This window comes from Strix uralensis, chromosome 36, assembly GCF_047716275.1.
Source record: "Strix uralensis isolate ZFMK-TIS-50842 chromosome 36, bStrUra1, whole genome shotgun sequence".
NCBI lineage: Eukaryota > Metazoa > Chordata > Aves > Strigiformes > Strigidae > Strix > Strix uralensis.
Genome location: NC_134007.1, coordinates 517,307 through 544,385, shown reverse-complemented (window position 1 = coordinate 544,385; position 27,079 = coordinate 517,307). Strand labels below are relative to the sequence as shown.

Sequence of the window (27,079 nt, the reverse complement as noted above, 5' to 3'; positions counted from 1 at the left end):
CAGGACAATATCAGAGGTAGATGCTATGACATCACCTGTGTCTGAGTAGCAGATAGGGCAGGAGCATGCCCATGGCTGTGTGTGAGCTTGTGATGTCACTGGTGCCTGAGCAGCTGATAGGGCAGGATCTGGCCCATAGCTTGTGTAGGTGCTTCTGATGTCACCGAAATGATCTTTAGACTGTGTCCAAATATGGCTTTTTGGAAGAACCATTGCCAGCAGAAGTCCATACACCACACACACGTGTGACAGTGTGACTCGTGCACACAAGCAGTGGCAGCAGGAGGGTGTGAGGTCACTGTCAGTGTAACTCATGAGCAAACAGTGGTGGCCATAGGAGGGTGTGAAGTCACGTCACCGATGGCACCCTGTGGCCATGGGGCTCAGTGCAGAGCAGCCGTGTGCATCAGAGGGGCATTGTGGTGGCCAGGAGCTGCCCGGCCCCGTGTCTGCAAGGCTGAAGGAGCAGCCCCTGCAGCCCTGGCTGGAGCTGTTGGGGTAGGGGGAGTTTGAGGGTACCACAGGGATGTGCCTGGGCTTGGTGCCAGGAGGAAACCACAGACTTCCTGCCCGGGCTCTGCAGGGGGAAGCACAGGGAGCGCTGCGAGGTCACGTGGGCTGTGGTTTGTGCACCTGCAGGCTGCAGCTCCCGAGCCACCCGTGGGGAATAACGGCCCCTCAATGACATGCTGAGAGTCAGGGATATGTCTGAGCTGTGTGTCTGCTGCCAGGACAGGGACATGTCCCAGCTCCAGCTCCATCTCATTGGAAGGGACCTTCCGTGGGGCTCTCCAGGGAGGGACGGGTGAGTCAGCGCTCCTGGGATGGGGCTCTGGCCTGGGATAAGGCCCCTTCCCAGCTGATGCTCTCAGCACAAAGGGTCTGAAGCAGGGGCAGGGGCTGTTCCCTTCCTGACACATCCCCCGGTGCAGTCCCAGCCCTGTTGTTCCCATGGCATGGGGATGGCTGGACACTCGCATGTTGGGCTCTTGGTTGTGCCCAGTATAGGAGATGCTCAGTGCTCCTGGTCCACACAGCAGGGTTCAAGGCATGAAAAACCCATTTCTCCCACTACAACTGACCCTGTCCTGTGACACCCCACCGCCACAGTGACGTGACACCTGCAGCGGAGCCATCCCTCATATATGGTCATGAATGGCACTGGAGAAGTTCATTGGAGGGCTGGGCTGTGTCGGAGGGGAGATAGGTCCCGATAATGTCTAAAAAGGGGCTGCTGCTTTGATTGGCTCTTCCTGTAGCTGGGCTGGCATCAGCAGAGATATATTGCCCTCCCGTCGTCATTGTCCCCATGAGTTCCCAGGAGCTGTGGCAGGGAGTGTGGCACAGCAGGGATGTGCGGACAGGGCAGGAGGCTCAGGATGGGCACAGAGGGAGTCCTTTCCCCTCAGATGCTGTGGCTGCTCCTCTGGGTACAGCTGTGCAGGGGTAAGTGCCATCTCCCTTGTCCCACAGCACAGGGCCAACAGGTACCAGCGTGGTCATTGGGATCTATCAGGGAATGGGGATTCTTTGCAGGTGCCACTGAGAGGAGGGGCAGAAGGTGCTCAAGTCCCTGGACCCTGTGCCCACCTGGGTGGGAGAGAGTATCATCTCCTTCTCCAGCTGCTGCTGTTTAGGGCAGCCTGTGCATGGCTGCAATCAGAGACACCCTGTGCTGGGGTACCTTTTTGGGACCCCCTGTTCCCTAGCAGTGAGCCTCTGGAGCTGGTGGTGGACTAGTGGGTGATGGAAGCACTCAGAGATCCCTACAGGGCACTGCCAATCTCTCGGGTACCCTGAAGGGTTTGTGTGCTGTTCCCTGCCCCCTTGTTCTAGGGATCCCTGACCCCACAGGGACAGTTTGTACCCCACCGAGGGAAGGGGACCGGAGCATCTATTGTAGGGGGACATCTTGCCTGGGGGTCTGGCCCAGTGCAGGGAAAGGGCTGACACCAGGGGTGAGGAGGGGATGTGGGTGCGGGGACATTCTGGATCCTCTCAGTGGGGACAAGGAAAGCCCTGGGCTTGGGGGTGGGTTTGGATGGTGCTGGGGCAGGCAGTTTGCATGGGAAGCTGCAGGCCTGGGCACATGGGGCTGTTCAGGGGGTGCTGGGGAGGAGAAGGTGCCGAGTGCAAGGCTGGGCAGTGTGTGGGTGGCCATGGGCAAGAGGGCGGTAGCCATTGGGCTGTGAAAAGATGCCTTGTGTGGTGGGATGGCAAATGACTGAGCAAGTTTACATCTGGGAACCCACAGCATTGCACAGCCCATGAGGATAGAAGGGTCCCCTGAAGTGCCCTGGGGACAGCCTGGAGAAGAGTGGGCTCCCACCCTGGTACCTCTGACTCTACCCTGGCAGGGAGTTCCTTGAGAGCGACAGTGCTGGGGCTTGGTGCTCTCCTGACCCAGTTCATGTTGGTGTTTGAAGGTGCTGTGGAGGTGAGGCTGGCAGATGGCGGCAGTCGCTGCGCTGGGAGAGTCGAGGTGAAACAACAAGACCAGTGGGGGACCGTGTGTGGTGACTATTGGGACATGACTGATGCAGCAGTGGTTTGTAAGCAGCTGGGCTGTGGGTCTGCTGTTCGAGCTCCTAAGTATGGACACTTTGGGATAGGATCTGGCCCCATTTGGATGGATGATGTTGGCTGTAAAGGCACCGAATCTGCCCTGTCTGACTGCACACACAGCGGATGGGGTGAAAATGACTGTGATCATGATGAGGACGCTGGAGTGATGTGTTCAGGTAAGGGGACAAGCTATTCTCCATCTCTGGGGTTGGGATTGTGGAAGGAACCTGGCTGTGCCCTCAGGGATCAACCGTCAGGCACCAGAGCATTGCCCAATGTGGCTGGTCACACTGCTGAGCTGGCACTGTCATTACTGGTGTCCCCAGTCCCTGGGGAAAGGCCAGTAGGAACCTGCCCAGGGTTGCCCTTACCGTGCCTGGCCCCTGAGTTGCGCAGATGAACCCTCCATCTCTGCCCTGCACTGTCTGTTGATTCCCATCTTTCTCCTCCTGTTCACCCAGGACCTGTCTATCGGTGCTGAGGGCAAGGTGCCCCCATGCCAGAGGCACCGCAAGTGACTCATGTGGCCACCCACAGTCCTGGCCAAGGGCATGAGATGGATAGCTGCTGTTGGGTTGTGCCTCCAAGTAGACACGTGTCCCTTGACTGAATCAAAGGGGTTGCTTGTAGAGGAGAAGCACTGGGCTTGGGCAGAAGAGCAGGGTGGCACGTGGCACCTCGTTCCTCTCCCAGGTCACCCCATGAGAGCCTGAGCATGGGGACATGGCCCCGTCCAGGCAGTGCTGACCTGCTGCCCAGCCTCTCCTGCCTGCCCCAACCCCTGGCTGCTCGGTGCCACGGGGGATTTGTCAGCACTTACTGTCTCTGCTCTGTGCCTGCCCTTGCACCGGGAGCTCGTGTAAGCCCAGGGCTGCTCTTCCGTCCACTCTCCTGCCTTCTGCCCAGCCATGGGCAGGGACATGCATGCCCAGCAGTGCACTCTGGCTGAGGCTGAGAACCTCTTTCCTGGGTGGGCACCTGAGCAGTACATCCTCACTGTACTTTTGCCCTGTGACACGTTCTATATCCCAGCAGTGCCCCAACAGCTCAAGACCCCTGTGGAAACAAGGTGGGCTTCTCGTGCCACCAAGAGGTTCCTCACGCCTGACCCTGAGCTCAGTGGGACAGAGGAAGCTGCACCACCCAACAGTGCCTGTGCCCTTTTCCCTCAACCCCAAGAGCTTTGGGTGTGACAGTGCCCAGGGACCAGTACTGGGTAGCCCAAGTTCTCTGGGGCAGCAGCAGTTTCTCTGAGAGATTCCTGTGGCTGTGGCTGTTGGTAGAGAAGCAAGCCCAGAAGTTCTGTGCCGATTTCCGAGGAGCAGCAGGCTGGGGCTGATGTGTTTTTGCCATCAGCACCCCCTGAGAGCAGCTGGGGATGTCGTAGGGCTTTTTGCCTGTGGCCACCTTGGAGATCAGTCAGGGTATTGCCAGAGGGCTGTGGGAACTCTCAGGGGTCTTTGGTTGCTCCAGAATCTCTCCAGCTGCTCTAAGGGGACAGCCCCTCCTGAGGACGTATAGTGATCCATGAGGAGGACCTTTGGAAAACTGTCTGTGACTTAAACTTTGGTCCCAAAGGCACCCACATGGTTTGCACGGTGTGCTGTGGGTCTGTCACAGACACATAAGCTTGAGTGCCTGTTGTGCTTTGAACTCAGCTGGCAAGCAATCACTACGTGGCCAGACTTTCACCTCCCCCTCCCCTCTCCCCGGTGAAATAGTGGAGACACAAAAAGAAGAAAATTCGTAGGTTGAATAAAAAAAAAGATTTACTAAAAGTAACAAGAAAACATCAGTAATAGTAGTGAGTCCAAAGACGTGTAAAATGCAGCAGTGGCTTACCGAGCACGGCGATAGGTATGCAGCCCACCCCCCAGTAGTAATCTGACTGCACCAGAAAATCCCGCAAAACCGCATAGAGCGCACTAGAGAGAGCCCTCATCCGCCTATATACCCTGAGCGTGATGTCACATGGTATGAAATACTCCAATGATTGATCGGGATCCAGCCCTCTAGCTGTTCTCCCTCTCAGCCCAAGGGAATATAAATCTATCCTGGCCAAAACCCGGAATGTGCTGTGACGGTGTAGCGAAGGGGTGCAAGGGAGCCTGGATGTGTTTGTGTCACCAACGCTCCCCCAGCAGCTTCCTCTGGGATGTGCAATGGGTGAATTGGTCACAGCTTGCTCAGAGGTGATGTGGGATGTGGGCATGTAACTGCCAGAGGGCTCTGGGAACTCCCAACTGTTTTGGGTTTTTTGCAGGATTTGTCCGTCTGGTGGAAGGGAGGAGCCGCTGCTCAGGACGTGTGCAGATCCATGACGGGGGCCAGTGGAAAACTGTCTGCGCTTCCCACTTTGGTCCCAAAGCTGCTGACGTGCTCTGCAGGGAGTTGCAGTGCGGCGCAGCCCTGCCTGTCCCTGGAGGAAGTCCCTTTGGAGAAGGGGTGGGTCCCATCTGGGATGGAGAGCTGCAGTGTGTGGGGAATGAATCCCTCCTCGCCTCCTGCCCCAAGGGGTCGCCCAAGGACCAGCCCTGCACCCACGCAAACAGCGCTGTTGTCACCTGCACACGTAAGGACACAGGGAGGGGTGTTGAACACTGGGGCTGTGGTGGGGACTGGGTAACAGAGCAAGGGCCGTGCTGGGCCGGGGGTGAGGGCAGGAGGGGTGGATGGGGTTGTCTGCAGCATGAAAATAATGCAGGAGGAAAACAAGGGCTTGTTGTCCCTCTGGCCTCTCTGCCAGCTACAGAGGGTACAAGAGCACCAATCCACCCTCATTCCTCCTCCTCTCTCCCCAGAGTACACAGGGTTCAGGCTGGTGAATGGCAGCACAGTGTGTGCAGGGAGGGTGGAGGTCCAGGTGCTGGGGACGTGGGGGACCCTCTGTGCGTCCCGCTGGGATCTCTCGGATGCCCACGTTCTCTGTCGGCAACTCAACTGCGGGTTTGCTGAGTCCATTCCTGGAGGAGAGCATTTTGGGAGAGAGACTGGCCCTGTCTGGAGAGACTCATTCCACTGTGACGGGACTGAAGCCCACCTGCAGCAGTGCCCAGTGACCACCCTGGGGGCCTCACTGTGCTCCCAAGGGAACACTGCTGCTGTCATTTGCTCAGGTGAGTGCCAGAAGAATGTGCATTCAATCCATTTGTCATTTGTGTACAACATGGCCACCCAGGGCAGAGCTCCCGTGGCCATACCAGGCTGACTTTCTCCCTGGAGAAACCCTGCCTTCCCCAGGAGCCATCTGGAGGTTTTTCCCTGCTCAGAGTGAGCGCTCCACTTTGGGACAGCTGAGGACTGAACGGAGGCAGGCATCTGTCCCTAGGGCAGAGGCTTAGGCACCAGTGCCACCGCCAGGCCTGGGCTCCTCTGTTCTCGTACTGTGCAAGTAGCTTGAGACAGGGCTGCAGGGCTCTGTCCCATCCCTCTGGCTGCAGACACCCACATCCCATCCCCACAGAGCCTCATCCCACCACCCAGCAGGAGCTGCCTGGGTGCCCCCAGCAGCAGCAGACCTGGGTGTGAGCTGCAGAGAGGGCCCGGGCTTTACCCTAACTTCTCCTCAGCACAAGGCTCAATCTTGTCCAGTTTGGTGGGGAAATCCCCCCTTGCCCCCCTCCCTGAAGGGTGCCATGCTCCCGGTGCCACCCATGGCTGTGGCATCTCTGCTCTCCCCAGGCTCAGTCAGCTTTGGATCCCTGCGGCTGGTGGGCGGAGGGAGCCGCTGCGATGGACGAGTGGAGATCTTCCAGGATGGGGCATGGGGCAGAGTCCTGGATGACCAGTGGGACGTGCAGGAGGCCAGCGTGGTGTGCCGGCAGCTGCGGTGTGGGGAGGCCGGGACAGCCTACAACCCCCCAAAGCCTGAGCGAGGCATGGGCCCCGTGGGGCTGCGAGGGGTGCGGTGCGCAGGGCATGAGGCCAACCTGAGCCTCTGCAACACCTCCCTGCCTGAGACCACGCTGGCGGCAGTGGTTGTGGAGGACGTGGGAGTCATTTGTGGGGGTGAGTGGCAGTGTGCAGGCTCCCCAGGTGATGGTCTGTGCAGGCAGACAGTCCCTGGCAGCAACTGGGGTTTGTACCCACTGCAGGGAGTCGGTGGCTCCGGCTGGTGAACGGGGCCGGGCGCTGCGCAGGGAGAGTGGAGATCTACTACCAGGGTATGTGGGGGACTGTCTGCGACGATGGCTGGGACCTGTCTGATGCTGCCGTCGTCTGCCACCAGCTGGGCTGCGGAGGGGCAGTGGAGGCAGCCGGCTCTGCTCGGTTCGGGGAAGGCTCCGGGCAGATCTGGCTGGATGGTGTGAACTGTTCTGGGACAGAAGCTGCTCTCTGGGACTGCCCAGCTGGGCCCTGGGGGCAGCACAACTGCGGGCACAAAGAGGATGCGGGAGTCATCTGCTCAGGTCTGTGCCAGGAGTTGTGGTGGGAGCCTGGTTCCTGGGGAGGCCAGGACACGGGGAGAGCCGGGTATGGCTGAGGCTGTCCCTGGCTGCCCCTGAGCTCCTGCCCGAGCACATCCTGTGGACACGCATACATGGGCACCCTCAGTCCCACTGGGGGTCCTGGGGAGCTCAGCCATCCCCAAGGGTTAGTGGGAAGGGCAGGGGTGTCTGTCCATCAGGGACTTCTCTCTGACCCTGGGTGCAAAGGGGACGTGTTGGCCCTGCCCAGCTGAGGGCCTGGGGATGCAGAGGTGTCCTAGCTCCCACAACCCCAGGGCAGCCTGTTCCCCCTTTGGGGTCTTTTCCTCCCAGAGTTCATGGACCTGAGGCTGGAGAACAGTGACGGCTGCTCTGGACGCCTGCAGGTTTTCTACAACGGGACATGGGGGAGCGTTTGCTCCAACTCGATGACTCTCAACACGGTGATGCTGGTGTGTAAGGAGCTGAGCTGTGGGGATGGAGGATCCCTGGAAAGACGCCAGCCCTCTGGTAGGGAGTCTGGCCCTGCCTGGCTGGATCGCGTGCAGTGTGGGGAGAGAAACAGCTCCTTCTGGCAGTGTCCCTCCACTCCCTGGAACCCACAGTCATGCCAAGACCTGCGAGAGGAGACCAACATCACCTGTAACGGTAACTCTGATCCTCCCGGGTACTCATGTCACCTCAGATCCTGCTCCCTGCTGGCCATAGCCAAGCACAGATAAAGAGCTTGGAGGGGCTTTTCCTTTCCATGTCAGACCCTTCTGCTGCCAGTGGCACAAACATGACCACAACCACACATGTCCAGCAGCAGTTGCAACCCAGGTTGCCAGCAGCGCCTGGGGGAGGCAGAGGCATCTCCAGGTGAGGTCTCAGAAGAGACTAGAGAGGTTTCAGAAGAGCCTCCCCTCCATAGACAAGCTACTGCTGCGCTGTGAACCAGGGAGCTCTTGGGGCTGAGCACTCGGGGTCCCCCCACAGTCCTGTGCGTGTCCCCTGGATGACTGCAGTTCAGTTGCTGCCATGACCAAGATGGTACAGGAAAGCACAAGCAGAGCTCAGCCCTGCTCTCTCCTGAATGGTCCTCCAAACCAGCCCCTTCACCACAATGTTTCCTTCTTCAGGGGGACGCCCAGAAATGCCCCTGGCCCCGTTGGCCCCGTGCCCCAACTCCACGAGCTGCACAGGTAAGGATTTGCCCCTCTGTGTCTGGCAGGGCTCTGCCTGCTGTCCTGGTGCCATGGGAGGTCTTTGCCTTCTCCAGCCAGGGAGAAGATTCGTGCCGTGGGCGGTGAGGATGAGTGCTCGGGCAGAGTGGAGGTCTGGCACCGTGGCTCCTGGGGGACGGTGTGTGACGACTCCTGGGACATACAGGATGCCGAAGTGGCGTGCAGGCAGCTGGGCTGTGGCCGTGCAGTGTCTGCCCTGCGTGAGGCTGTGTTTGGGATGGGGATGGGCCCCATCTGGCTGGAGCAGGTGGAGTGCCAGGGGACGGAGTTATCCCTGCAGGACTGCTGGGCCCGGCCTGGGGACAGCGGTGCTTGCCGGCATAAGGAAGACGCTGCCGTGCGCTGCTCAGGTGAGTGGCAGGGCTGGGATGCCTTGGTCAGGCATTGGCAGGGAGCTGGGGAAGACCTTCAGTCCATGAGGTCCTGACATGGCCCCGACCTCCCATAAGCAAGATGGTTCCTGCAGAGTACAGGAGGCTGGTGCCAGTCAGGGAGCAGCCTCGTTGAACTGGATGTCCTTTGGCCACTCCCCATGGGGCCCTGCAGTCCCAGGGCTATCCCCGGTCTGCCTGTGCCTTCCTGCCTGCCTCCCAGAGCAGAGGTGCTGGGTGCTGCCCTGGCCTCTCTTTCAGGAACTACAGGAGGGGCTATTTGGGTTGGATATGTCAGGGACATCTATAGACACTCCATGGTGTGCTGGGGAGGAGGCTCCCCGCTCCCCGCATACCCAGTGTCTCAGTCCTGCTCTCTTTTTTCTCCTCTGCAGCTACACCCAGGATGGCAACATCCCCACCTCAAGCAGGTAAGTTGTCCTCCCTCTGGGGCTGGGTATCCTTGGAGCTGGGCTGTGACTCACAGATGGATGGAAGGGGCTCCTTGCTGGGGTGTGAAAGTCTCTGGAGGAGGCACTGGGGTGGTGGGAGGGTGTAAGGAAGAGTTGTCATTTCGTCAGCAAGGTGGAAGCTTCCCCAACACTCATTCCTGGGGCCCTCCAGCCTCTGCTGCCTTGTGTGATGGGGTCAGGACTGGTGCTGCCTCCACCTCTCCCAGTCCTGGTGCTGCCCCTTCCATTTTCTCTCCCCTGCAGTTCCCACCCGAGGCCGTCAGACCAGCAGCGGAAGAGTCTCAGTGCCCGTCATCATCTGCATCATCCTGGGGGCCCTTCTCTGCCTGCTCCTGGCCCTCTTGGCTGGGCAAGTGCTGAGCACCAGGGCTGCACGCAGAGGTGGGTCCTTCCCCAGAGGTCCCAGGGGGAGATACCTCCTGGAAGGACGGTGTGGTGTTGCAGGGGGGTGTCAGCGAGGGTTGTCAGTGAGAGGTACAGGCAGAGTGGGGAGATGAGAATGTGTGCTGCCACCTTCACATGTGCTGCCCCACTGAGTGCCTGTCCGTGGGCCACCAGCAGCAAGGGCTGGAGAGAGCCCAGAGGTGGGGGGAGCTAGTGATGGGGCGAGGAGAGATATGGCAGAGTGGGGATGGCCAAGACTGGCAGTGGTCTAGGTAGTGCTGGAGAGGGCTCTGGGGCAAGGGAGATGCTAGGAGGAGTGCGGGGCAGCAGGGTCCATCACCGTGGTGTCAGGCCCCAAGCCTGTCCCTCAGCCCATGCCTGCCCACCCCCAGGACAGGGGCCTTACTATGGACCCGTGGGGCAGACAAGGGCAAGCTCCAGGTGCAGAGGAAATGTGGGAGCTGCTCCAGGGTGACATAAGGGGGGCATGATCCAGGGGCCAGAGGGGCATGAGCACTGTCTTCAAAGGGATGATGCAAGGGTGACGCTGCCCCAGAGGATCTCCACAGCGATGTTGCCCTCACGGGGGATGTGGCAGCCGTGCCTGGGCAGCACAGTGGGGCTGTGCTCTCAGAGCAGTCCTGGGCTGGCCCAAGGAACTGCTTTTGGGGAGCACAGTGTGATCCCATTGCCCCTTTGCTTGTCCCTGTGCCAGCCCTGCTTCTGTCCCCAGGCTCCAGGAGAGCTCAGGAGTCCTTCCTTGAGGCTGTGTATGAGGAGATTGGTTACAGCCCAGCTTTGGAGAAGCAGGCCAGGTTTGGTCACTCAGGTGGGTGTGGGTCCTCCCTGGAGGCACATCTGCAAGACCCTTTCCCCTGGCGCCAACCCAGAGCTGATCCCCTGATACGCCCCCAGTCCATGCTCCCTCTGGTGCTTGGAGCGTGGGGTCTGTGGGAGAGCATCCAGGTCCTGGGCCCAAGAGAGAAGCTTTCTCCCAGTCAGCTCTGACTGTCCCAGCTGGACAGCCCCTTTATTACTGCCCCTGCACCCCATGTGACACCCGAGGAGTGAGGGAAGGGGCTGTCCTAGGGCAGCTCTGGAGCACTTTTGGGACAGGGTTTGTCCTGGGGGAGCAGGGTGAATTCCCAGCCCTCCTCCCCATGCAGCCCCAGCTCTGTGGGTCCCTCTTCCCCAGCAGCGCTGACCATGAGCCAGGTCAGTGGGGCTTGCTCCATAACACCCACTGTGCTTCTCTCCAGGCTCCTCTTCAGAGCAGTCCCTGACCCAGCTGCAGCCCTACCCTGGGGTCAGCGAGGAGGAGGATGGTCTGGGATCAGCACCAGGTAATGGAGGCAGGAAGGGGTTGATCTCCCTGCAAACACATGATGGACAGAGGAGTCACTGAGTGTCACCATTGGAGATGGGGAGGACATGGGCATCTCCTGTGGTGCTGCCAACCCCAGTGACTCGGCCCTGTGTCCCTGCGCACCCTCCTGTCCTCTGCTCTGCAGGACGTATCTTCTCTCTGTCACCAGCTTCCCTCTCCTTTCAGATGTCCTTGTCCTGCCCAGAGATCACCCAGAAGATGGCTACGATGATGCCAGAGAGGTTTCTGATCCGGGGGAGGGAGAGTGGGAAATGCCCAGGATGCCAGAGGAGGGAGCAGGCCCCAGGGATGCACCCAGAGGTGAGAGGGAAAGACAGCGCTGCCTGTTCCTAGGGTGACATCCCTTGAGCCCCCCAAGTCACTACTGTACTGAGGCCCAAACCTCCTGGGAAGGGGGAACCTGCCCCAGGAGGTTTCCTTGAAAGGCCTGGAGGTGGGAGAAGGAACTGAATGTGGTGAGGAGCAGGGAGGATAGTGGAGTACAGACACCAAGAAGTGAACTGAAATGTCCGCCCTTGCTGCTTGCAGGGGTCACCCCATGCTCCCAGAGAAGTGCCGAGATCCCTGGAGCTGAAGGAGACACCTTGTCCCTGTCCCCGGGGAGCATGGGCTATGATGATGCCGAAGAAGTGTCTGTGGCACATCCCCATGAGGACACAACAGCTGTGACACTGTAGCATGGTGCACAACAGTCCCTGAGCCCCAGGCCAGGAGAGCCCATCCCTGCCCTGCAGCTGGGTGCAGCTGGGAGGGAGGAGAGGTCTGTGCAGCTGGGAGAGCCGTGAGCACTGGGGAACCGACTCGCTTGACCTATGGGCAGCAGAAATCACCTGGAGTTTCCTCTATTTTTATTCCCATTTTTATGCTGTGCATCCTTATTTGTTCTTATTAAAAGTCTCTGGGGGCTTTGACCCAGAGCATCTCCTTGCCTGCCAGGTGTCAGGGCATCATCCTGAGGCTGGTCAGGGGAGCAGAGAACAAAGACACAGTGGTAGGGAAGGGCTGTGTCTCAGGGACAGCAGACTCAGGGTCAGGCTGTTGGGCTGCGAGAGCCCATGGTCCCTGGGGAATAATCTTAGTGACAGAAATATTTCCATCCTGCTGGCCACAGGCAGTTTCTAGTCAAAATGCCTCTATGGTAGGTCCCTTGATGTACCCCTGTGGGAGCACCCATCTCCTCACCTGGGGGTTCCAGCTGCTCTTTGCCCCAGGCCCTGCCTCGGCCACGCTGGTCCCACAGTGCAGAGGCCATGACAGAGCTGCCATGTCAGGGGAAGCCCTGGGCTTTTGGCTCATAGAAGTGAGCCTAAGGTGACCACAGGTCCCTGAACATCCCAGCCAGACCAGGGAGGATCGTGGCCTGTGGATTATCTCCCCCAGTACGTAGGAGGCAGCTCTACTCCCCAGTGCCCCAGCACAGAGTGCAGAGCCATTTTCTGGACACATGGGGCTGGGATTCCCTCTCCTCATGCTCTACCAGGACCCGTCTCCATGGGCTGTTCCTGCTGCTTTGCAGACCTGTGGCATCCCTGGGCCCCCATCCTCCTCCTCCTGGACGAGCTCCTGGCCTGGAGAAGGCCCCATGCAGGCGGCTGCTCATGTGGACACATTTCCATGGCAGTGGAAATTTTGCATCCCTCCAGTAAAACAGGTGCTGCTGAGAGCTGAGCCAGTGTCCCTTTCCCTCAGCTGGGGTTTCACCTGCCCCAGCGCCCATGGGCAGAGAATCCTCTCATGCAGGAGCCAGGCCGGGAGAAGGGTTTGACACCTGCGCAGGACCTGGCGCCCAAACTGACAAACTGCCCTCCCTGCTCCCGCTGGTGGGTCTCCACACCCTGCCAGCTCTTCTCCAACAGGCTTCTCTGCCACGGGCTGGAATGTGCGTTGGGTGTCTGTGGCAGGATTCCCTGTGGGGAGCAGCTGCAGCTCTGCAGCCTTGCAAACAGCAGGATCTGGCCCTGGAGCACAAGCGGGGAGGAGGCAGATGTTGGCAACATCCTCTCCTATTGCAGTGTTGCCCCATTCCCTGCTGGGAGCTTGTCCACCCCTGGGGTGACCCTGGGGGGTGCTGAGGGGAGATGAGGTTCACACATCCCTCTGCCCCACACCCGGAAGCCTTCTTGCTGGCAGCCCCCATGGGAGACCAGAGTTCCCAGGGCAAGACCCCCACGCTGATGGGTGACGTACATGGGCATTGCAAACACAGCCTCCATCCCCTGCAAAACTCCCACTGGGATAAGCTCCAGCCCTGTGTCTCAGAGAAATAAGGTCTAAAAGTGAAGTAAAGAACAAGAAGGAAGTGTTATCTTCTGGACACAAGATGGTGGACGCCTATGGGTGGTATGGACTCAAGGTGCCCCAAGTGGGGACTGGGGAGAAGAGCCCAGTGCCTGTTCCATGCCACCTCCCCACCAACTCTGCCCTCCCACAGGTATAATATCTCTCCCTTACTCTGGCAGCTGGTAGAGGTTTGCCTCTTCCTTCTTGGAGAAAGAAGCCCCAGGCCTGGGTATGCTGCAGGGGGCAACACCCCTGAGCAGAAGGAACCTCTTTCATGGCATTTGGGGACCTGAACAGTCTGGCCCTGACGGCTGGCTCCATTCTCTGCAGCCAAGCAGAATTGTCACTGTGCCCCAGAGTTGTGGGTGCTCCTGCAGCTTCTGAGGACCTACCTGAGGGGGGTCGCAGTGAGACCCCAGCCCTCAGCACTGCAGCCCCACACTGGGCAGAGCTCAGCTGTGGAAAGCCCATGGGAGACCAGCCTTATTTCTCTGAGTTTAGGCTCACCATGCCCAGGGTCTGGGCACCATGAAGTGAAAGTCCATGCCTCACACCCCAATTTAGTTGCCAGTGTCTTGCTGGGGAAGCAGCCAAGGCACCATCTCCTGGCTATCGCCGCCTCTGCGTGGCTGTGGACAGACCTGTGCCTCTCCGATCCCACCAACACAGGTTGGACGGAGACACCAAACACCCCAGGAACAAGAAGTGGGCACCGGCCCTACCAGTCCCTTGGCAGGGCTGTGCCTGACCTCAGCCTCTCTGGGTTCCCTGAGCTGAGGCTCTGCTCAAACCAGTGGTGATGGTGGAAGGAGAAGGACCTAGAGACAGGGTTGGGGTAAGAAATGCCTCTGCTCCAGCTGGGAGTCCCACAGCCCTGCCAGGCTCATCCAGCTCTGACCCTGCTACCTGCTGGCACAGAGGAGGTTTCCCATGTGGTATGGGATCTCCGCCTGGAGAAAGGACAATCTCAGACCCTCACCCCTGGGAAGCCACCAGGTCAGTGTGTCCCTGGTCCCAAAGGACACCTGGGCTGGACCAGCACACTCACAACACATCTCTCAGTGCAGCAAGAAAGGATTCCTAGCGTGCTGCTGACATCTTTCCCCTCCCTGAGCTCTCCCCACAGAGGAGCACACTCTGCTGTCAGCGTTGTCCCTGGGTGGTGGGGGTCTGTGGCACAGGGCAGTGACCTGAGCTCAGGTCCAGCACAGCCGCCCTCTTCTCCTCCAAGAGGGGCTCAGCAGAGGCAGCGCACACAGCCCTCCCACTGCCCTCATCCCCTCGCAGATGAGCCCTGGGTGGGCAGCACAGGCCCTCAGGGCCTGGAGAGGACCAGTGCCTGAACTGCAGCCCACACCTGCCTGAGGCTGGGCAGTCAGGGTGGAAGCACCTCTGGAGATGCTGGGGAGTGAAGCCAGGACCTCCCCCATGCCAAGCAGATGCTCGGCTCCATCCCTGTTACACCTGCCAGCAGGAGAGACCCTCTCCTCCCATGATGTGTATGTGACATCACAACCCTGTTTGGAAGTCACACTGTGAGTTGGTGACCTTCCATGCTGCACACCTGCCGACGTGGAAGTCTCGGACACATCTTAGACGACGAATTTGATCAAGTTAATGCCACTTTATTAAAGGCTACACAGCAATTTATACTCTATCACAGGCTTCACGCGCCGCTATCGTATTGCTAATAGGCTAAAGCTACCTGTTCACGCGCCTTTCTGCCCTCTATGATTGGTCCCAGTGTGGTTTCCATGTGCTGCTCTCCCCCCAGGTAGACCCCCTGTTTTCGACATTCCAACATCTTTATCTCTTGGGCAGGAATGCAGTTTCTCAGGCCATCTCGGCCTTGTTTATGTCCTTGAACACAGCTGCAGCTTGCTGTTACAGTGAGGCCCCTTGGTCTGGATCGCTCACAACATGCCCGTTGTTCTCCAGCGATGCCACAAATCCCCCTTTTTGTTTTTGAGCGATCCAGACCCCCCTGTGTTCCTGTGCTAAAAACATTGCACCGACAGTCCTCTGCAGGGCCCTTTGCAGAAGGCCGATAAGGCAAGGCAACATTAAGAGCACAGTCACTACAATCAAAAGGACTACTCCGACAGTTCTGACTAATTATATCAACTAACCAGATAATCCCCAACCTTTAAACATCCTTGTCAGTCAGTCCAAGCCATCATCTTCTGTTAAGCGTTTGACTCCATCTTTCAATTGCTGAATGCTTTTAAAAATAGATTCTGAATGATCGGATAGATTCATACAGCACATTCCTCCAAATTCAGCACAACCATGTCCTTGCGCTAGAAGCAAAAGTCAATCGCAGCTCTATTTTATAACGTAGCATGTCTAACACGATCAGCATCAGTTAAAAGACCACTTAAAGCCAAAGAAGTAGCATTAGTTTGTTTGCTAAGCCAAAACTGCAGTGGGTTCGGCCATGTATCCACAGGTATTTCTACCAAGCATGTAGAGAATGGCTTTTCAGGGCTTGCGGTGGTATTTGGTTGTGAGACCACCCATCCTTCACCCTGAGGCAGGTTCCAATACAGGCTGAACACACCGAGCAGGAACCCAGCGAGAGCCAGCATCTGTGAAAACACAAACATAACCCTTGCTCCAAGTTAATATCTCATTCGGTTTCTGTTTCATCTTTCTTAACTTCCTTTTTCCAGAGTTGCACCCATCGACTCGGAACCCATCTAGTGCCGGTGTCGGTAATAACGCAGGCATAGCCTCGACCCGTCATTTTTAGTTCCACAGGTCCTTTCCACTCTCCTATAGTAACATCTTTGTACTGAGCAAAAGCACCATCTCCACACTGGCTTATATCAGATTTCAGACCCATACTATGTATTACAACTGATGGTTCCTCCCTATCACCTGTGAGCCTTAAGTAATTTAACACATACACCGCTTTTGCAAGTGGTTCTGCAGCAGCCAAGACCTCTCCCCCTTTTTGTTTTTGCAAAAGCGCTTTTAAAGTTTTGATGCGCTCTCTCCACTATGGCTTGCCCCGTGGGGGAATGTGGTATACCTGTGATGTGACACAGAGTTGACTAAAAGGAGCAAATTTTCGAGACGTATAGGCTGGTCCATTATCAGTTTCACGGGTCAATTGAAATAATTTCCCATATTCCCTGGCGCATTCCGCCCTACCGCAATGGTAACTTCTCACAGCTTAGTACTTTTTCACAGTTCAGTGTTGCAGCTGTCCGCTGTTTTTGCCTGCCACGTTGGCACAACTCAGCAGTTCCTTATCTATCTTCTGAGGCCTGTTCTTCATCAAACCCTTGCTGTTTCTTAGAGGCTGTGCAAGGCTGACAGGCCAATGCCTCCCACATCTCCCCTTTCTTTGTTTTACAGCTGCACCTGCAAGGCTTATTTCGAGACTTTAGCAATTAAGGGTTAGGCAAACTTCCAAAAACACAGCATACTTAAAATAGTTTCACAGAAGGCTAGAAACAATACAGCAGTTACAGTTACTAGGTAAAAAAGAGTAAGCTAATTTCAGTACCCATAACTAAGGGATATGACTAAATACCACAAAAATAAACAGTAAGGAAAACAGGGAATAGCACACTTACTTAATGGGGTACTAACATCCAGATCCATAATTGCTGGGGAACCCTGGATGCAGCGAGAATTTAGAGTACCCTTCCTCACAAACCGGAAATTCTACGCAATGCGTCCATCCGTAGGTGAGGCATCCAACATTGCCGCAAGCAGGTCCAGCCTCCAAATCAACAGGCCAAAATAACTGGCAATTTTCTTTGAGCAGAAACATCTGATCTCATCATCCTGTTGGGTTCCACCCAGAGCCTGGCCACCACTCAAGGGGGAAAACCAAGGGAGTTTCTAATAAGGTTAAACACTTGAGTTCCTAATTCTTAATATTGCTAAACAAAGAAAGTTGAATACACACATTCTTATAGCATTTCATCCTTATTAATAACTACATTTTGTGTAAGCTACATCTTTCACTAGTGACTAGTAAGCCTATATATGTCATTAAGGAGTTGCAATTACTGTCAGCATTTTCTCTTAGAAGTGTTGGCAACTGCAGTGTGATTAAGGACAGAGATAGTGTATTTTGTCCTATTGCAGTAGCAAGCATTACCCATCCATTCTGCTTAAATGGTCAGTTGAAGAGATCGTGAACTGTTGGCACAGGGGTATTCACAGCACCCACAGCCGGCTCCTGAGTGTTCGCCAAGAGCTGCCTCTCACGCCTCAGGTGTGGTTGTACACAGCTTGCTGGTAGCCACCGCGGAGTGTGACCTGTGAAAACAGAAGCATAACCTCTTCCCCAGGTTATTAAAGGATGTGGTACTTCCAAAGTAGCACTTTCTAGGTTTTTGTTAACAGTTGAGCCTTGCCCTGGACTTCTTGTTGATCTGGTATCTGCGACGAGAAGTGACGCAATATTGACGGCACCTATTTTAATGGTCCAAATGAAGCAAAGGGACTGACGTCAGATTGCCATAATTCTGAGGAGTGAGTCCCCGAGGATTGACACCACTAGCTGTTGAAGAGAGAGAGAGTCCTTCTGGCATTCAGGGCAAGTTACAATGATGTCTTCAGCCTGAGGCCTTGATAAAGAAAACTGGTTTTGTATTGCCCTGATATTTTGGTGGAAAAATGCATGTGAAAGCTGTGCTTGCTGTGTTTCTGAGATGGCATGAGCTACACAGTGGAGTTCTCGTTTCGTTTTCTCTGAAAGTACTCTGGGTGATGTCAGTGAAGGATCTCCTCACAAAATATCAAACGAGCTATGCAGATCATCCTTAGTTAGGCCCAACAACAGCTGTGTCCAGTTTATGGCTCCTAACAGTTTCTGTAAATCATTTAAAGTCTTAACATCAGTTTTAAGTTTAAGGTGTTGGGGGACAATGGTCTGTTCACAAATTCTCCACCCCAGGTACTGCCACGGTGATGATCTCTGTACCTTTTCAGGTGCTATTTGCAACCCCATTTGAGATAGTGAGTCTTTGGTTAAACCAAGAGGGTTTTCCATGATCTCCTGTGTTTCTGCTGCTATAAGGATTTCATCCATTGGTACTGGGTCTGGCTGAGCCGGAATTGGTTTTCCCCTGTAGCAGCCCTCATGGTGCTGTGTTTTATGTTGGGAGCTGGCAGGGTGTTGATAGCACACTGGTGGTGTGGCTACTGCTGAGTGGTGCTTACACAGCACCAAGGCTCTTTCTGACATTTTCCCCCCCACAGTGGGACGGGGTGGGCAAGATCTTGGGAGGGGACACAACCAGGACAGCTGACCCGAACTGACCAAAGGGATATTCCAGACCATCTGACGTCTGCTCAGTATAAAGCGGGGAGAAAGGAGGAAGGGGGTGGGGTCACCCTTGGTCCTCCAAGGCAACCCCTATGCGTATTGGAGCCCTGCTTCCTGAGAAGGCCCGACATCGCCTGTTCATGGGAAGTAGAGAATAAATCTGTTTTCTTTTTTTTTGCTTCCACGCATGGACCTTTGCTTTGCTTTGCTTATATTAAAACTGCTGTTGTTTTACCCACAAGGGTTGGGGGTTTTTTTCCTATCTTATTTTCTTTCCCCTCTTTGCCCTGTTGAGGAAAGAAGGGGAAGGGAGGGAAGTGATAGAGCGACTTGATGGGTACCTGGCATTTAGCCAAGGTCAAACCACCACAGTCGTGTCCGTCTCTACTGCGACAAATGGTGATGACCCCGATGTGATTGGGTGAAGTGATCATTTAAAGGCAACGCATTCTGCGGCGGGCAGAGCTGTGGAGAAATATAGCAGCGGCAGGAAGAGCTGTGGAGATGGAGCCCGGTGAAGCTGAGAGCAGAGGGAATCTGCTTGGTCCGGACCTGAACTTCGACACCTAAAAAGATGAGCCACCGGGAATGGGACTGCAATTATGGGGCAGCAATTAACAAAAGAAGAGGAGACGATTTTGTCTACCTGGAAAGCCTTATTAAAAAGAAAAGGGGTTAAAAGCACAGAACAAAACCTGAAAAAGATTTTGATATGGAGTAAGATGCAAGGCTTTGAAGCCACAACAGTGACTGCATTCAGTGTGAGTGCATGGCAAGGAGTAGGCTTGAAAATATGAGATGAGGTCTCTAAAGGACAAAAACAGGCATGTGAGTTGGCAACCACATCCTGAAGGAATGGAAAGCAGAATGTGAGGCGCATGATGAGCAAAAGAAAGATGAGAAACGAGAAAATGTTAGGAAGGGGAGAGATTGTGACCAAGGGGCAAATGAAGCCGATGTCTCAGTGTCGGCAGTAGCAGGCAGGAAACCCCTCACAGGCAAAAATCATGCCCCCGCCCACCTCCTCCTCCTCCGCCATTAAATATTTTGCTGCGCGATGAGGGCCCCCCCCCACCTAGCAGTGCAGCGGCGGCTCCTAGAGGCGCAGCAGCAGAAGGGGTGACTCCATCGCCCCCCGTCCCCCCCCTTCCTGCCGAGAAAAATACAGCGAATCCGGTGAATAACACAGAGCCGGAAAGTGAGAGTGAAAATGAAAGAGAGGGAGAAGAAGCTTTAACTGCCGCTATGTGAACTCTGCATCTTGCAGATAAAACCATAGTGAAAAAAGCCCAGCCATGGACTCTCCCTCCATCCACAATAACTGTAGTCCCAAGATCCCCTGATCGATTTTGGGAGGGAGTTAGGAAGTATGCTGCCGAAGCTGGCAACTGGGATCTGGTTGAACGCCTCAGCCCGTACTCTCCAACACCGGCATGTCCAAAGCCTGTAGATATAGCAGCAGAGGCTCCTGGTGCATTCCCTGTTTATAAAGCTGTTGCAGGCACAAACCAGCACGATGAGCACAATCCAATCGGCTGGGAAGTAGTGCAGGATTTGCAGAATAAGGCACAGAAATTTGGAATCAATTCTCCTGAGGTGATGCAACTTATTCGAATAATCAGCACAGATCTGTTGTGTCCATATGACGTTACGCATCTCGCACAAGTGCTGTTTCAGCCCATGCAATTACAAGTGTTTCAACCTACTTTGAGGCAGATGGCATGCGCAGCCATGCAGAATAATTTACGACTGCCACAGGATGACCCGAGGCTAGGCCTCGGAGAGGATGCTTTGCTTGGTGAGGGGCCGTTTAGTACACCCTCAACTGCAAGCTACGTGGCCTCCGATTGTTCTCGAACAGGCACAACATATAGGAATTACAGCATTAAAGCGAACCATGGAAATGGCAGCTCCAAAGCAAAAATACATTGCTATCCACCAAGGCCCCAGAGAGCTCTTTTTACAGTTTGTAGAAAAAATATCTGCCGCACTGGAAAAACAGGTAGAAGATGAGGCGTTAAGACAAATGATGTGCAAACAGTTACCAAAAGATAATGCTAATGAGGACTGTCAAAAGATAATACAGGCTGTACCGGGAGATCCTTCTATTCCTGACATGGTGGCTGCGTGTTCTAAGGTTGGGACAGTGGAACATAAGGTGGCTGCTCAGATGGCAGCGCAAGTGGCCACCCTAGCTACTGCTATGAATATGAGAAATTCAGGGAAATGCTTTGGGTGCGGCAAAGAAGGGCACATGAAGGTAGCTTGTCCAGACAGAACATCACCGGGTAAACAACCGGTGAACATCCCACTGGGAACTAATTGCAACCGAGACATTTTGCAAAACAATGTCGTTCCAAATTTCATGTTAACGGGCAGCCACTACAGGGAAACCACAAAAAGAGCGCGAAAGGGCGCGCGAGGACAACTCCTCTCCCGACAGCTGGCCAACTCCCCTCTGCGAACAGCTATCAGCCGCAACAACTGGCTCAGCAGGGTTGGATGTATCCACCGCCGACACAGTAACTATAGTCACAAAAGACATCGTTAAGGTCCCTCTTGATGCAAGGGGTCCTATAGGATGAGGACTAAGTGCATTACTACTGGGAAGATCAAGTAGCACGTTGGGTGGACTGATTGTGCATGTAGGAGTTATTGATGCTGATTTTACAGGTCAAATTTATGCACTGGTTTCAACCCCCTACCCACCAGTAACAATCCCAAAAGGTACTCGCATTGCTCAACTTATTCCTTTTCTGAGTTGTATTTCGAAAGCAGAACAGCGACTGCGATGCGATGGAGGCTTCGGCTCTACGGGACCCCCTCAAGTTTGCTGGTCTCAGACTGTTTCATCATCCCGACCACATATGACGTGCACGCTGTCGAATCACGGACAATCTCCGACCACAGTAAGGCTTGCGGGGCTCCTGGACACCAGAGCCGATGTGACTATTATTGCTGATTATCTATGGCCATCCACCTGGCCAACAGAGGATGTGGGTGTGGGAGTAGTGGGGCTGGGAGGATTCACGCGAGCAAGGACGGCAGCCACAGCAGTTCTGATTACCAATCCTGAGGGGCAATGAGCAGTCATTAAACCATATGTGACGGCAGCTCCCCTCAATTTATGGGGGAGGGATTGCTTGTCGCAATGGGGGGTGAGAATTACCACGGATTTTTAACGGGGGCCACTGTGCTGCAGGGTGTCAGACAGCCCACACTTGTTTTAACTTGGTTAACGAATAACCCTGTGTGGGTGGATCAGTGGCCCCTGCCAACTGAAAAATTAAAAGCCCTGCAAGAATTGGTGGCAGAACAGCTAGCTGCTGGACACATTGAACCCTCTCAGAGCCCATGGAACACTCCAGTGTTTGTGATAAAAAAGAAATCAGGAAAATGGCGATTTTTACATGACCTGCGGCAGGTCAATGCTGTCATGGCCACGATGGGGGCTCTGCAACCAGGCATGCCTTCACCTGCCATGATCCCTCAAGATTGGGAAATCATTGTCATGGACCTTAAGGACTGTTTTTTTACAATACCATTAGCCTCTCAAGACAGGGAAAAATTTGCATTCTCTGTGCCCTCTGTCAATCACAGAACCCTCAAAAAGATATCAATGGAGAGTTCTGCCGCAGGGCATGAAAAATTCACCAACAATTTGTCAATGGTTTGTGGCACAAGCTTTGTCACCTGTAAGGGAGAAATTCCCTACCAGCTATTGTTACCATTACATGGATGACATCCTGTTAGCATCAAACAACAAGGAGCAGTTGAATGACATGGAGAATTTGACCAGAGATTCATTACAACACTATGGATTGGTTGTTGCCCCTGAAAAGATCCAAAAGGTAGAACCCTGGAAATATCTAGGAAGGACAGTTACAGGTAAGCAGGTAATGCCTCAACCTGTGAAACTTAACCTTGAAGTTAAAACCCTTAATGACGTACAGAAATTAATGGGATCCCTGATCGGACTGACCAATTATTAAAAAATTCCAATGATCCAACAGAACCCAGAATATTAACTGAGGAAGCATTAAATGTAAGTCACATGGTGGAACGATCTATACACGAGAAATTTGTTTCTGGAATAGATCTGTCTCAATTGGTACAACTCTTTGTACTAACTGACAGAACTGTGCCATTTGGTGCTTTAGTGCAGTGGAATTCTGAGTGGGATGACCCATTACATATTTTGGAATGGATGTTTCTGTCATTCCGATCACGAAAAGCTGCTCCTGGACTGTTTGAGCTTATTGCTGATGTAATCATAAAAGCCAGAAAACGATGTACAGAGCTAACAGGGCGTGACCCAGCTGCGATTGTTTTACCTGTTCAAAATTGGTATTTTGAATGGTGTCTGGCGAACAATTATGAGCTGCAAGAAGCCATGGCGGACTTTCAGGGACAGCTATCATATCACCTGCCATCACACCCGCTGCTGAAATTTGCTCGAGAAGTACCATTTGGTCAGAAAAATTTAAGCCAGCCAGAACCAGTGAACGGCCTTACTGTTTTTACAGATGGCTCAGGAAAAACAGGTAAAGCAGCAGTAGTATGGTATGAAAACAACAACTGGAACAACAAAGGAGTATATCAAAATGGTTCTCCACAAGTAGCAGAGCTGCGTGCAATGGCTGTTGTTTTTTCTATTTTTTCTACTCCTGTAAATATTGTACCTGACTCAGCGTATGTAGCTAACTTAGTTTCTTGACTAGACAAAGTGGTTTTGACCATGTCAGACAATCAATTATTATTTGATGTACTTTTAGAACTCTGGAAAAGTATTCAACTACGGACAGAACCTTATTTTATCATGCACATCCGCAGTCATACCACTTTACCAGGATTTTATACAGAAGGTAATGCCAGAGCGGACGCTCTTGTTTCTGCTATGACTCTGAGTACTGTTCCTAACATAAAGCAACAAGCTGTATTATCACATCAATTTTTGCACCAAGGATATCGAGCTTTACGATGGCAGTTCAGCTTGTCTCATACTGAAGCTCGGTCCATTGTGGCTGCCTGCCCTGATTGCCAAGGAACTCACACACCAGTGTATTTTGGTACTAATCCCAGAGGTATGCAGGCTTTACAGATTTGGCAAACTGATGTTACTCATGTGAATGAATTTGGCCGACAGAAATATGTTCATGTTTCTATTGATACTTATTCTCGTGCCTTAGTAGCAACAGCACATAATGGAGAAACAGGAAAAGATGTAATTCGACATTTCCAAAAGGCTTTTTCTATGCTTGGGGTGCCACGCCAAATTAAAATGGACAACGGCCCAGCATATGTTTCACAGAAAGTTCAAACATTTTTTAATTTGTGGGGTGTTACTCATGTTACAGGAATTCCCCATTCCCCGACAGGACAAGCAATTGTTGAGCGTGCACATGGCACACTGAAGCGGCAGCTTCAAAAACAAAAAGGGGGAATGATTGGGGAACCACCACAGGCATGTTTAGATAAAGCAGTTTATGTTCTTAACTTTCGCCATTATGGGGACAATTCTCTACCTCCTCTTTTTCAGCATTTCTCTTTTCTTTTTTCAAAACAGGATTTGCAAAAGGGCGTCAAAGTGCATGTTAGAGATCTAATTACTGGCCAGTGGAGTGGACCATGTGAGCTATTAACCTGAGGCAGGGGTTATGCTTGTGTCTCTACGGATGCCGGCCCTCGCTGGGTTCCTGCTTGGTGTGTTCAGCCTGTGCTGGAACCTGCATCAGGGTGAAGGAAGGGTAATTCCAGAACCCAAGCAGAATGTCTGGGTAACTTTGGCAAACATGACACATCAAGAAGCCTTGTGCCTCTCTACCGCGAACCCGGAAAATCACAGAATCACAGAATCACAGAATCACAGAATCATATAGGTTGGAAAGGACCTTGAAGATCATCTAGTCCAACCATTAACCTAGCATTGGTAGTTTCCAACTACAGCATATCCCTCAGCGCTATGTCGACCCGTCTCTTAAACACCTTCAGGGATGGGAACTGCACCACCTCCCTGGGCAGCCCATTCCAATGCCTAACAACCTGTTCTGTAAAGAAATACTTCCTAATATCCAGTCTGAACCTTCCCTGGCGCAACTTGAGGCCATTCCCTCTTGTCTTATCACTCATTACTTGGTTAAAGAGGCTCATCCCCAGCTCTCTGCAACCTCCTTTCAGGTAGTTGTAGAGGGCGATGACGTCTCCCCTCAGCCTCCTCTTCTCCAAACTAAACAACCCCAGTTCCCTCAGCTGCTCCTCATACGACATGTGCTCCAGACCCTTCACCAGCTCTGTTGCCCTTCTCTGGACACGCTCGAGTCATTCAATGGCCTTTTTGTAGTGAGGGGCCCAAAACTGAACACAGTAATCGAGGTGCGGCCTCACCAGTGCAGAGTACAGGGGCAAGATCCCTTCACTGTCCCTGCTGGCCACACTAGTGCTGATACAAGCCAGGATGCCATTTGCCTTCTTGGCCACCTGGGCACACTGCTGGCTCATGTTCAGCCAGCTGTCAATCAACCCCCCCAGGTCCCTCTCTGACTGGCAGCTCTCCAGCCACTCCTCCCCAAGCCTGTAGTGCTGCTGGGGGTTGTTGTGGCCCAAGGGCAGCACCCGGCATTTGGCCTTATTGAAGCTCATACAGTTGGCCTCAGCCCATCGCTCCAGCCTGGCCAGGTCTCTCTGCAGAGCCTCCCTACCCTCGAGCAGATCAACACTCCCACCCAACTGGGTGTCGTCTGCAAACTTACTCAGGGTGCACTCGATCCCCTTGTCCAGATCATCAATAAAGATGTTAAACAGGAGTGGCCCCAAAACCGAGCCCTGGGGGACACCACTCGTGACCGGCTTCCAACTGGATTTAACTCCATTCACCACAACTCTTTGGGCCTGGCCATCCAACCAGTTTTTTACCCAGCAAAGCGTGCGATCATCCAACCCTCGAGCAGCCAGTTTTGCCAGGAGAATGCTGTGGGAAATGGTGTCAAAGGCCTTACTGAAGTCAAGGTAAACTACATCCACAGCCTTCCCCTCATCCAATAAGCGGGTCACCCTGCTAGAAGGAGATCAGGTTTGTCAGGCAGGACCTGCCTTTCATAAACCCATGCTGACTGGGCCTGATCATCTGGTTGTCCCACATGTGTTGTGTGATGGTACTCTGGATGAGCTGCTCTATCAGCTTCCCGGGCACCGACGTCAAGCTGACAGGCCTGTAATTTCCTGGATCATCCTTCCGACCCTTCTTATAGATGGGCATCACATTGGCCAGTTTCCAATCTGTCAGGACCTCCCCGGTCAGCCAGGACTGCTGGTAAATGATGGAAAGCGGCTTGGCGAGCACCCCAGCCAGCTCCTTCAGCACCCTCGGGTGTATCCCATCAGGTTCCATAGACTTACGTGTGTCTACGTGATGCAGTAGGTCACTGACTGTCTCCTGGATTGCGGGGGGGTCGTTCTCGCAGTCTCTATCGTCTGGCTGAGGAGGCTGGATTCCCTCAATACAACTAGTCTTGTTATTAAAGACTGAGGCAAAGAAGACATTAAGGACCTCAGCCTTCCCCTCATCACTTGTTACCATGTTTCCTCCTGCATCCAGCAGGGGATGGAGACTCTCTTTGGTCTTTCTTTTGCTACTGACATACTTATAGAAACCTTTCTTGTTATCCTTGATTGCTGAAGCCAGGGTAATTTCCAGCTGGGCTTTAGACCTCCTGATTTCTGCCCTGCATAGCCTCACAACCTCTTTGTAATCACTGTGAGTGGCTAGTCCCTTCTTCCAAAGGCTGTAAACTCTCCTTTTCTCCCTGAGTTGCAACCAAAGCTCCCTGTTCAGCCAGGGTGGTCTTCTCTGTCACCGGCTTCTCTTACAGCACCTGGGGACTGCCTGTTCCTGAGCCATTAACACTTCCTTCTTAAAGAGTGCCCAGCCTTCCTGGACCCCTATACCCTTCAGGATCGTCTCCCAAGGGATCCTTTCAAGCAGGTGCCTAAACAAGACAAAGTCAGCCCTTTTGAAATCCAGGATGTCAGTTCTGCTTAGCCCTCTCCTGGCCTCTCTAAGAATAGAGAACTCTATTATTTCATGATCGCTGTGCCCTAGTCGTCCTCTGACCACCACATCATCCACCAGTCCTTCTCTGTTCACAAAAAGGAGATCCAGCAGGGCACCTTCTCTGGTTGGTTCTCTCATCAGTTGCATCAGGAAGTTGTCTCCCACACATTCCAGGAATCTCCGGGACTGGTCTCGCTCTGCTGTGCTCTATTTCCAGCAGATGTCTGGGAAGTTAAAGTCTCCCACAAGAACAAGGGCAAGCGATTGTGAAATTTCTCCTAAATACCTATAGAATATTTCATCCACCTCTCTGTCCTGGGTGGGTGGCCTATAGTAGACTCCTACTACAACATCTGCCCTGTTGGCCTTCCCCCTGATTCTAACTCAAAGACACTCTACCCTGTCTTTGCTACACTTGTGCTCAAAGCAATCATAACAGTCCCTAACATACAGCGCCACCCCACCGCCTCTCCTTCCTTGTCTATCCCTTCTAAAGAACTTGTAGCCCTCAACAGGCGCACTCCAGTCATGGGAGACATCCCACCATGTTTCTGTTATAGCCATGACATGATAATTTTCCTGTTTCATCATGGTTTCAAGCTCCTCCTGTTTGTTACCCATGCTGT

The 27,079-nt window shown here is 53.9% G+C and overlaps 1 protein-coding gene and 1 pseudogene across 1 annotated transcript; both read left to right on the top strand.

Moving 5' to 3' along the window:
* Window positions 1-1,746: 1,746 nt before the first annotated feature.
* Window positions 1,747-27,079, top strand: part of LOC141937019 (scavenger receptor cysteine-rich type 1 protein M130-like) — a 61,158-nt pseudogene continuing 35,825 nt past the window's right edge.
* LOC141937010 (antigen WC1.1-like) lies at window positions 6,201-10,454 on the top strand. Its single transcript, XM_074854428.1, has 10 exons — window positions 6,201-6,396; window positions 6,481-6,554; window positions 6,891-6,974; window positions 7,379-7,502; window positions 8,114-8,176; window positions 8,254-8,568; window positions 8,985-9,020; window positions 9,306-9,443; window positions 10,180-10,275; window positions 10,387-10,454. The coding sequence occupies exons 1-10, from the start codon at window positions 6,201-6,203 to the stop codon at window positions 10,452-10,454; spliced, it is 1,194 nt and encodes a 397-aa protein (XP_074710529.1).